The 12,600-nt window shown below is 42.7% G+C and overlaps 1 protein-coding gene across 1 annotated transcript in view; it reads left to right on the plus strand.

Moving 5' to 3' along the window:
- Positions 1–12,600, plus strand: part of SIM1 (SIM bHLH transcription factor 1) — a 195,285-nt gene that overhangs the window by 63,059 nt on the left and 119,626 nt on the right. The window contains exon 8 of the mRNA XM_069767988.1: positions 1,420–1,567. Coding sequence (XP_069624089.1) covers positions 1,420–1,567 — 148 coding nt within the window. The remainder of the gene's footprint in view (positions 1–1,419; positions 1,568–12,600) is intronic.

Consider the following 12,600-nt stretch of genomic DNA (forward strand, 5'->3'; position numbering starts at 1 on the left):
ATATTGATCAAATTAATTAATTTTTATAAGAGACATTCAGTTCTGGCCTGAGAAAGGCCGATTATTGGCTTTTATTGATTATTGGCCATAACTCTTATGTTCTGGACATTCGTGACTAACAACTATACACAAATATATATGAGAAGCTTCTGATTCTCTCTGAACTGATGATGTTACAGAAGATATTGGTGGGGTGGCTTGAATTCAAACTCTTGATCCTTACATTCTACAGACCAATAAACCACTGCCTGAGTTGTCTGGCAGTAGTCTAGTTCTTTCTTCCTATAGAAAACACATAATTGTTCATCTATCTGAGTGTTCATATGTCAGGGGAGTAAAAAGAAATAGTTGTCAGCTGACATTTATCTAAAGTAAATGAGATGTATACTATTATTTATATTCTTAGTCACATGTAATGAAATATGTGGCCATAAAAGCAATATTATTACACTAGATTGAGGCCCGATGCTATCGCATCAGGAGGGCGGTGATGTCACTATGGGGGCAGGCTTTCCAGCATTGAGAATCTCTCCCCCCCATGTGCTCACTCACCTATCCACTCTCTCTTTCCCCATGTGCTGACTTCTCCCATCTGTGCTCTCTTCTTTGACCTGTCTACCCATGTGCTATCCCCCTTGGCTGTTGTCTTTCTCATTCCTGTGCTGTGTTCTCCCCTCATGTGCTGTTACATTTGAGCTGTCTCCCCCTTGTGCTTTGTCTCTCTCACCCCTGTGCGCTTTCTCTCTCCCCCATCTGCTGTCTTCTCCTCTCATGTCATCTCGTGCGCCTCCTGTACAAAGATGGCGGCGGTCAGTGAATCATTCGACTGATCCCGGCACCGGCGTGTTCGCGATCGTGTTCCACTGGTGGTACCGAGCAAGAGGCTGCGTACGGCGTATACAGTGTGTGCATGTGTGGTGCGTATGGTGTATACAGTGTGTGTGTGGTGCGTATGGTGTATACAGTGTGTGTTGCATACGACATATACAGTGTGTGTGTGGTGCATTTGGCGTATACAGTGTGTGTGTGTTGCGATGGTGTTCCGCTGATGGTACCACGTAAGAGGCTGGTACCACCAGCGGTTTCCATATTGAGACACCCATCACTTGGGTGCCCTAATATGGCAGTCGGTGAACTTCCGCAGCTTAGAATTCTTGGATCCGGACATATCGGGACAGAACAGGATGTGAAGACATTACAAGGTAAGTATATATTAAGATTTGTTTTTGTGATAAAAGTTTCAGATGAAAAAACATACTTGATATGATACAATTGTCATCACATATACTTAAAAGCTGTGAAAATCCTTGTTTATTATTTACCTCTTTGATGAAATAGCTATACTTGAAATTACATATAAAACGTGTAGATTCCACATTTAGACACCAACAAAGTATGTCTTTCTAATTCTCTTTGCAGTGCTGGTAAAAGGTCAAGTCACTACTAAGTACTATCGGTTCCTGGCGAAACATGGCGGCTGGGTTTGGGTGCAGAGCTATGCTACAATTGTGCACAACAGCCGATCCTCCAGACCTCACTGCATTGTCAGTGTGAATTATGTTCTCACGTAAGTAAAGTGGGGAGTCTTTATTTTCCATCATGGCTGAAAAAGTGTCTTTGTTTGCTAACATTTTGCTGTTTTTGGCTGGCATTACTGAGGGAAAAATGTCTTTGTTGGTTCTTCATGGTTCACACGTTAAATGTTTTGGGATATTTATATAGCACTTAACCGGGACATCTGGTTTTCTTCAGCACAGAACAGTCTGAGTGTCTTAATTTCAACCAGATTGGCCAATAAATCTGTAAAAATAAAAGTGATGGAATATATTTTTTAATCCATTGCTTATTTATTGCAAGAGTCTGAAGTTAGATGTCATTGATGTGCACTTTAAAAGAAATCTGGCTCATAAGAGAATAGCAGCACTTCTAGTAGAAATATTTTTCCATGGGAATCCAGTATCTGCACTGTAGCTAGAGTTCTCTATAAGGCATATGAACCATATCTCTGCTCAGCTGACACGAGAACCTGCAGAGTCTGTGACACAAGCATATCATAGGTTTGCTATTTGTATTTTATATAGAATCAGTTCTTTATACTTTTTATATATTTTTTTCTTAAAGCCTTATTCTAAAAGTATCAACTGTAGCTCACTGGCTTAAAATCCTAAAATAAATAAAGTTGTCAAAAGCAATCAATTTCCAAAAGTGCTCCCTGCCTATGATATCGCCACCTGAAAACCCATCAGAGGTGGGTCAAAAGCTTTGCTCATGGTTACATCCTGTAGTTCTTTCACGACAGGTTGCACAAGCTTGTTAGCTACTTAAGGTACCGTCACACTAAGCGACGCTGCAGCGATACCGACAACGATCCGGATCGCTGCAGCGTCGCTGTTTGGTCGCTGGAGAGCTGTCACACAGACCGCTCTCCAGCGACCAATGATCCCGAGGTCCCCGGTAACCAGGGTAAACATCGGGTAACTAAGCGCAGGGCCGCGCTTAGTAACCTGATGTTTACCCTGGTTACCATCGTTAAAGTAAAAAAACAAACGCTACATACTTACCTACCGCTGTCTGTCCTCGGCGCTGTGCTTTTCTGCTCTGGCTGTGAGCGTCGGGCAGCCGGAAAGCAGAGCGGTGACGTCACCGCTCTGCTTTCCGGCCGCTGTGCTCACAGCCAGAGCAGAGAAGCACAGCGCCGGGGACAGACAGCGGAAGGTAAGTATGTAGCGTTTGTTTTTTTACTTTAACGATGGTAACCAGGGTAAACATCGGGTTACTAAGTGCGGCCCTGCGCTTAGTTACCCGATGTTTACCCTGGTTACCAGCGAAGACATCGCTGAATCGGTGTCACACACACCGATTCAGCGATGTCAGCGGGAGATCCAGCGACGAAACAAAGTTCTGGACTTTCTTCCCTGACCAGCGACAGCACAGCAGGGGCCTGATGGCTGCTGCCTGTCACACTGGACGATATCGCTAGCGAGGACGCTGCAACGTCACGGATCGCTAGCGATATCGTCTAGTGTGACGGTACCTTTAGTATTCTTCTATATCCACTCCTCAACATTGCAAGGCATAATTTAAAAAAATCTTGACTTTTTCAGTATTGAATGTGAATGTCATGCGCAGAAATACACTCGCTTTCACCCCTTGGTATTGTATCAATGAATAATTAACAATTGTCGGAGAAATGTTCTGCCATGCTAAAGGCACATAAATCATCAAGTTCTACTGCGGACAGATCCCTTCTTTGCAATTGTTGACCAATTATGTCCCAGAAGCGTGTGATGGGGAAACAAATCCAGAGATGCTATAGGAGATGATATCAAGTTTAGGCCACACAGACTGTTCACAGTCACACAAGCAACATGCAGTCTGGTGTCGTATTGAAAACTTCCTGGGATCCTTTGGAAAAATGGCTGTACCACTGGTTGCAAAATTAATCCATTCTGTACTGCAAGTAAAATTGGATGTCACATACGAAGCCTAGGGTTTAAACATGGCTGATTTCAACTATTAGAAAATGCTTGCACAGCATTGGGCTAGAAGTCCAGTTATAGATGTTTCATTGACTTCATGCTACAGCTCTCAAAGGTTATCATGGTGCAGAGCAAGATGACAATGAAGGCTGGAATGGAAGTCTATCCTCTTCATAGATGAGTCCCATTTTTATCTTCGACGCAATGAAAGCTGGAGATTGGTCTAGATACTATGTAGGCTGGAGGCCACATTGGTCTGGAAACCATACATAGACCTTCATGAGGAAACATCATACTGGTCCTATTCCTGGAATTATAGTGAGTGGTGGCATAATTTGCAATAGTCGGACCCCTCTTGTCTTCATTTCAGGTACACTAACAACTCTGAATTATACTGATTTGGCTGTGAAATCTTTTGTATGGCCATTTCTCAGAGAAGTACCTGGGGCCATTTTTTAACAAGACAACGTCAGGTTTCATGTTGCTTATACTACTGTGAGTCTGCGTGGTCTAAATTTGCTACCATGGCCTAGAGCATCTCTGGACTTGTCTCTCATCCAGCACATTTAATAGCTCATTAGTTGGTAATTGCAAAGGAAGCCACAAGCAGCAGATCGTGATGCTGTAGCCCCTACTCATGTACAGCATCATAGAATCAATGGTGCTATAAAAATAAATAATAAAAATCTACTATATAATTGTCTAAGGGTCACTTCCGTCTGTCTGTCTTTCTGTCTGTCTATCTGTCTGTCTGTCACGGATATTCATTGGTCGCGGCCTCTGTGCTGGAAATCCAAGTCGCTGATTGGTCGTGGCAAAACAGCCACGACCAATCAGCGATGGGCACAGTCCGGAAGAAAATGGCCGCTCCTTACTACCCACAGTCAGTGGCCGGTGCCCGCATACTCCCCTCCACTCACCGCTCACACAGGGTTAATGCCGGCGGTAACGGACCACGTTATGCTGTGGGTAACGCACTCCGTTGCCGCCGCTATTAACCCTGTGTGTCCCCAACCTTTTACTATTGATGCTGCCTATGCGGCATCAATAGTAAAAAAAAAATGTAATGTTAAAAATAATAAAAAAACAAAAAACCTGCTATACTCACCCTCCGTTGTCCGCTGAGCTGCTCACGCCTGCCGCCATCTTCTTTTCCCAGCGATGCATTGCGAAATTACCCAGAAGACTTAGCGGTCTATTTTTTAATTATTTTTTAACAGGGATATGGTGCCCACACTGCTGTATACTACGTGGGCTGTGTTACATACCGTATAGCTCTGTGCTGTATACTACATAGGCAGTGTTATATACTCCGTGGGCTGTGCTATATATTACGTGGCCACTGTTATATACTGCGTGGGCTGCACTATATACTACGTGACTGGGCAGTATACTACGTGGCTCTGTGCTGTATACTTCGTGGCTCTGTGCTGTATACTATGTAGCTGGGCAATATACTACGTGACTGGGCAATATACTACATGGCTGGGCAATATACTACGTGACTGGGCAATATACTACGTCGCTGGGCAATATACTACGTGACTGGGCAATAAACTACGTGGCTGGGCAATATTCTACGTGGCTCTGTGCTGTATACTATGTGGCTCTGTGCTGTATACTACGTCGCTGGGCAATATACTACGTGACTGGGCAATATACTGCATGATTGGGCAATATACTACGTGACTGGGAAATATACTACGTAGCTGGGCAATATACTACGTGACTGGGCAATATACTACGTGTCTGTGCTGTATACTACGTCGCTGTGCAATATACTACGTTGCTGGGTAATATACTACGTGACTGGGCAATATACTACATGGCTGGGCAATATACTACGTGACTGGGCAATATACTACGTAGCTGGGCAATATACTACGTGACTGGGCAATATACTACGTGGCTGGGCAATATACTACGTGACTGGGCAATATACTATGTGGGCTGTGCAATATACTACGTGGACATGCATATTCTAGAACACCCGATGCGTTAGAATCGGGCCACCATCTAGTAATAATAATAATTTGTATACCCAGGTGCATTCAACGTGGCAGGACATTCCTCAGAAACCATTAATAACCTCACTGATAGTATTCCAAGGCGTGTAAGAGCATGTATTTCTTCACATGATGCTCACACACAATACTGAATAAATCAATTTTGTCATAATTTGCATATCACTACCATGTCTATTGATCTTGTGGTTTCCATAATTTCACAACTTTTCCTTCTCGGTGTTGCAATTTCAATGTTGAGGAGTGTAGTAAACACTGACGTTCCAATCACGAAACTATCAATGGTTTTCCTCATTAAAGCATTCATATTTCTGTCCATATTTGTTATAATTACAATATAAAGACAACTGTGTCTCATTTACCTATACTTTCTAAAAGAAAAACTGTCCTCTCTCCCCACAACAAGCAATTAAAGCTCAGTTTTTATTTTGAAAACAGATCTGGGAAAATACAAGATGCTTTGTGATTGGTTGGGCAGGGTAGACAGACTTGATGTAGTATTATAAACTATACACAGTATTATATATCTTCCTGATAGCTCTGCCTCAGTTGTCACAAGCAGATCACAGTGCAGTTTGAAGGAAAATAATAGCTATAAACAAGGACATGCAGAGAGTCTGGAAAAGGAGAAATGCTTGTGAGAAATATAGTTTACACCAAAAAAGTACTCATTGCACTCTGAACAAATATGGAGGAGCTACAACATAATGAGCAATTAGAATTTAGCCAGTATCTGAAAGCATGGTAGTGTTACTCTAGAGAGGTTATTAGGCTACAGGGAATGTAAGAAAAAAATTCTGGGATACCCTTTTAATTTTTGTATTAATAAAAAGGCTTATCTGTCACAAATTAAAAAGTTTGAGGAAATCATGACACGAAAATAGAGAGAGATGGATATATCTAGTTTCAAGATTTAAGATAGGTCAACGTATGTATTTTAAATAGATTGGTCTAAGATTAATTGTCAATAAACTTAATGTTTTAATGTGTGTTTGAAGCAATTAGAGCTTAGTTCTATAACAAAGCGCCTATAGAAATATTTGGACAATGGCACAAGTTTTGGAATTTTAGCTGTTTACCAAAGCATATCCAAGAAAAAGTTAAATGATCAATATGGGATTAAAGAGTAGAATTTCACCTTTAATCTGAGAGTATTCATATCCAGGCATTATCTCAAAAGCTTTTTAATGGGCTGCATGGGCTATTCCCTCATTAATACATTATGAATTAAGCAGTTAAAAGGTCTGGAGCTGATTCCAGGTGTTGCGTGTGAGTATGGTGTTTCAGTCTATCATAAAGAAAAGACTTCATTAGCCTTCATGAGATGAAATACAGAGGGTTCATCACAAGGTGTAAACCATTAATCAGTATTAAAAATATAAAGCACAGTTTAGATTTTGGCAAAAAAAACCATCTAAACAATCTATTCCAGTTCTAGAAAGTATTCTTTGCCAGATAAAGCTAAGATCAACCTGTACCAGAATGAAGGGAATAAGAAAGTATGTAGGAGGCTTGGATCATCAAATGATTCAAAGCACACCACATCTCCTGTAAAATAACTGTGGATGGCATGGGCATGTGTGTCTTTCAATGGCACTGGGTCACTAGTGTTCATTGTTGATGGGACTGAAGACAGCAGCAGCCGGAGGAATTCTGAAGTGTACAGAGATATACTTTCTGCTCACATTCAACCAAATACAGAAAGGTTGATTGGACAGCTATTCACAGCACAGATTGACAAACCCTCCATACTAGCGGAGCAAATTTGTACAGAGCTAAGACTTTTTTAGGACATTCGGAACTTTCCCTAACAATATCTGACACAATATCCTGTCATGTGTCCCTGAGGAAGCTACATTTGGTTGGCGGCATGCGTTGGGCATTTTGCCTTGCATTGTGCGCTGACTTTAACTTGATCCAGGCCACCATGTGTGTTTTTTGACCAACACTGTTGTCATATTAGCTCTTTATGCACAGGTATTATTCCTTCTCCTCTCTCAGTAGAGGTTTTCCAGCACTATCAGCACCTTGTCATTTACAAATCTTTTGTTTTCAAAGAAATTTATATGATCTCCTGGGTGACTGCTATTATTGCTTTTGCCTGTGATTAACTAGCACATACTACTTATTTCATGTGTTATTGAGGTACTTTAAGGATTTGCTGTAGTACTAGGTTTTCAGCTCTTGAGTGGTACTAATGCTGAGATTATTGCCTTATTGGGGGTAACCCAGTGCATGGTGATTGGTACCGCTAGTATATACACCTTTTTGTTACATCATATTGTCATCTGTACCTATTATCCTCTGCCTGGGTTTAATTTGTTATATCAAGGTCATAACATTATTTATACGCCATCTGACAGGGTTTATCACCCTATTCTGGGTGATTGTGTGTGCAGTCATGTTTTTGTAATTTTTAATAGTTTTTAATCATTTTTTGTAGCTTGCATTAAAAAAAGAATTTTGCACATTTCATTCTGGTGATCCCTTTTTGTATAACATGCCTTTTTTCTATGTGTTCTGTGTACATTTCTCTTGCTTGCTATAGGTGATCCTACATTTATTTACAGTGGTGCCCTCTGATCTCTTTTAGAATTAAATTGCCAAAACATAGCAGGGAATGGACTCAAAGTGAAGTGTTCAATTTTTAAGTGTGAATTCCACTGTTACCAGCTGGACAAAATTCTGGAACAAAGGTGTCCTGTCAATGGTGACAATTTGAATGGATCTCTCTAGTCTGTCTGTACCTAATCCTAATTTAGGAACCAATCCTGAATCCATTAAATTGACTGCAGACCCACAGTCAATGAAAGCAAAATACAGATAACCTAAAGTTCTGGAAACATAGTTCCACGTTTAACAGCACTTTATAAGAGGAGTAAAAAAGTTAATCTCATGGTACTTAATTTTATAGGCAAAAAGTCACTTCGATACTTGTCTCAACATATTTTTCACAATGTTAAATACCATGCGAAAAAATGAAGTGAGGGAGGTCAGAAAAGTGCAATAAAGAAAGCTACTTGGTGGAAACAATAATACTTATTTTGTTTTCTGCAACCAAGTTTTGCATAAAGCAATATTAAATGCTGTTCAGAGGAAGGTACATGTGACCTTCAAGATATAGACCAATGCTGGTGGCAAAAATCAATAAATGCTCAAACAACTGCATCCGAAGGAATTGTATATAAAACTAAAACTTGGTAGCAGAAAGCAAAATAAGTATTATTGTTTCCACCAAGTAGCTTTCTTTCACTTTGGCATTCTGTTCTAATTGCACAAAAGCTCAACTTTATTACATTGCAATGCCATATTAAGATGTATATATAATTTAGCTGCTGCAGGACCACCCCCTCCTAATTGGAGGCTCCTTACCCTGTCTTTTTAATTGATTTTATATGTCAATGTTTCCTAATAAAGATAATAATTTTATTGCACTTTTCTGACCTCCCTCACTTCATTTTTTCGCATGGTATTTACCATTACGAAAAATACTGTATGTTGAAAAGAGTAAAAACGTGCCTGACAGTCTGGGTGACCTCCTTGGCAATCACACAGACTCAGGCGTTTTCCACTGGTTTGCTTGTTTGAGGGAGTATTGTGCAGTCCCAAAGAAAATGCCTGGCACTATTGCAGTAGAGGCAGAGATCTTCTCAATAAACTGAGAGCTGGCAGCTTGAACTTGCATCAGTTTTGCCTCAGGCACAGGTTCAGGGGAAGTGACGGTACCCCCCTGTCGCTCGTCATGCCTCTCTCGAATTCTTCTATCCAACTGAATAACTTTGGCCATGGCCTCCTCCTAGGAAGAAAATGGAGTATGAAGATCCACAGCGCCCTTGACAGTATCTGAGAGGCCTCTGTGGAACTGGTACCTGAAAGCTACATCATTCCATGGCACTTCCATGGACTTCTGCTGGGAACTAGGTATAGTAATCCTCAGTGGTGTGGCTCCCTGTGTCAGAGTCATAATCTTTGACTCTGTGACCTGGATTTTGTCAGGTTCATCATAGATTAACCCTAATGCATCAAAAAGGCATTAACTGAATACCATTCTGAGGTTTATGGGGACGAAGAGACTGCCCAAGTCTCAGGGCCTTCTCTCAGTAGTGACATGATTATTCCCAGCCTCTGGGACTCATTCCCTGAAGACTGGGGTTGCAGTGTAAAAAATAACCTACAGCTCTCAATGAACACCCTTACTGATCTTTCTCTTGCTGGCGTCGTCTGACCCGGCAGTCAGAGCTTCAATTGTACTCGCATCTCAACTCAGATGCAGTACAATTGAACACTGGGAGCCGGCGCGCTGCAGCTTCAGTGTGTCGGCTGTCAGCTTGACAGTCGGCACAGAGAACAGCTGACTCCCAGTGCGGGGGGTGGCAGAATGCAGCCACCGGGGGAGACACTGCGGACCGCCACATTAGGCGGCCCGACTGCGCCCACCTGCCGGCTGCGTTCGGGGCACACGCCCCTGCTGCCCCCCTAGATATGCCACTGCATGTAAGTGCTTGTATTTCTATATGTGACACTGATACTGAATAAATTGAGATGTTTTGATTTTTTTTTGCCAATTTTGTATCACTTGCATGTCATTAGCATATGTATTGAACCTGTGATTTCCATGCTTCCACAACAATAAGCAATAGAGGGCAATTGTGACCTACGTTTGGTAATACTACTGCCCAGACAGCAAATTCTTATTGCCACATGTCGTGGTTTGTTTTTGTTTGTTTTTTTGTTTTACATTACCCCATCCATTACCACTGCTATTTTTTCTGTAAGTATAGAATTAGCTTTTTTTGAACCACAGTTCCATTATTTCCAAAAAACAGTAACCAAAAAATGCTAGGTAAACTCCCAACAAATAACAGTATCAAAAAGCCACAGATAGCAGTATTGCGTGGAAAGTTTGTATGTCAAATTAAACTAATAAAACAGATGTGCAAGCAGCGTGATCAGGTCATGTGATCGCGCTGCTGACGTCACTCGCCCGCGCTGCAGAGCAGAGGCACTGAGATGCAGATCGGTGGTAAGTGCTCCAGTGGAGCTGAAGACACCGAAGGTGCAGGGGGGGATTTAATGTGAGTGGGAATGGGGGGGAGTTATTGTGGGGGGGATTTAATGTGAGTGGGGATGGGGGGATTTATTATTGGATGGGGGATATTTAATATGAGCGGAGATGGGGGGATATATTGTGGGGAAGGGATTTAATGTAAGTGGAGATGTGGGGATTTATTGTGGGGAAGGGATTTAATGTGAGTGGAGATGGGGGGATTTATTGTGTGTGTGGAGAATGTGAGTGGAGATGGGGGATTGAATGTGTGTGTGGGGGAAGATTTGTCATGGGGATGGGGGTGTTTAATGTGTGGGGTGATATTTGGAGTGGGGATTGGGGGATTTAATGTGTGGAGGAGATTTGTCATGGGGATGGGGGGATTTAATGTGTGGGGGAGATTTGTCATGGGGATGGGGGGATTTAATGTGTGGGGGAGACTTGTCATGGGGATGGGGGATTTAAAGTGTGGGGGAGATTTGTCATGGGGAAGGGGTGTTTAATGTGTGGGGGAGATTTGTCATGGGGATGGGGGATTTAATGTGTGGGGGAGATTTGTCATGGGGATGGGGTGTTTAATGTGTGGGGGAGATTTGAGGACACAAAATGAAGAGCAAAGGGGGAGATGGGGGGCATATATGAGGAAACAATACCGGGGAATGGGGGGCATATATGAGGAAACAGTATGGGGGATGGGTGCAGACAGTTTGGGAGCAACTAGGGGAATGTATGCAGACACAGTATGAGTAGCGATGTGAAAAACGTATGTGGACAGAGTACGGGGAGTGAGGGTGTTGGGATGTGTGCATGCGTAGCATGGGGGACAGTGTAAGGGCACAGCCAGGAGGGGACAGTATACCAAGGAGGGGGAGTGTGATGAGAGAGTACAGTGTAAATACTGAGCCCTATAGGGGGACACAGTGTGAGAGGACAGTGTGAAAATGGGGGCCGGTATGGAAAGGGGAGGTCCGTGTAAAGAGCATGTACCATAAGAGGGACAGTGTGGGGGTCATATTTTGTGCAGACAATATAGTGAGGGGCAATTTTTCATTCAGGAGCATTATAATGACACTTGTATCTTTAAGGACATCGTGTGGAGATTTTCTGCAAAAGAGCGGAGAAGATGGAAGTCTGCAGAGACGACTGTGGATGAAAAAAACTCATCATGGGGTCTGGACAAGATGAAGAAAAGGAGAACGGCTCCAGAGATGACGTCATCTATAAGGTACTTGGATGTAAATGTTATTTGTTATACTGACTAACTCTCATGTTTTTATTTATGTTAGGAGCATTAAAGGGGATGTCCAGGTTTGTAATGAGTCTGCAGTTATTCTTTGTGACTGCAGACTTCTGACTTCTCACAGTGCGCACTGCACGCTGTCAGGATTCTCTCGTGCTGGTGATTTTCGTACATGCGGTCACGTGCCGACTAGACATGTGTGACCTCACTCAATGAAAATGAACTGAGTGAGGCCGGGCATGTCTAGTCAGAATGTGGTCAGAAGTATACAAATCACATGCTTGTGCTGACATGACTGTCCACCGGCAAGGGAGAATCCTAAAAGTGTGCAGTGCATTAGTTGTGAGAATTCAGAAGATGCGATGTCAGGATTCAGCTCTGCAGGCTCCAGTAGTCGTCACATGGACACTTCACTCATATGCGACTTTCATACTTATGGTTCTGTGACAACGAGCATCTCTTCTGCTTCTCTCAGTTTTTCACTGAACATTGAGAGCATTAGGGAGAGGAGCTCGTGGGTACATGACTAAAGGTACCGTCACACTAGACGATATCGCTAGCGATCCGGGACGTTGCAGCGTCCTGGCTAGCGATATCGTCCAGTGTGACACGCAGCAGCGATCAGGCCCCTGCTGTGATATCGCTGGTCGGGGAAGAAAGCCCAGAACTTTGTTTTGTCGCTGGATCTCCCGCTGACATCGCTGAATCGGCGTGTGTGACGCCGATTCAGCGATGTCTTCGCTGGTAACCAGGGTAAACATCGGGTTACTAAGCGCAGGGCCGCGCTTAGTAACCCGATGTTTACCCTGG

The sequence above is a fragment of the Ranitomeya imitator genome, chromosome 5 (assembly GCF_032444005.1).
Source record: "Ranitomeya imitator isolate aRanImi1 chromosome 5, aRanImi1.pri, whole genome shotgun sequence".
Lineage (NCBI taxonomy): Eukaryota > Metazoa > Chordata > Amphibia > Anura > Dendrobatidae > Ranitomeya > Ranitomeya imitator.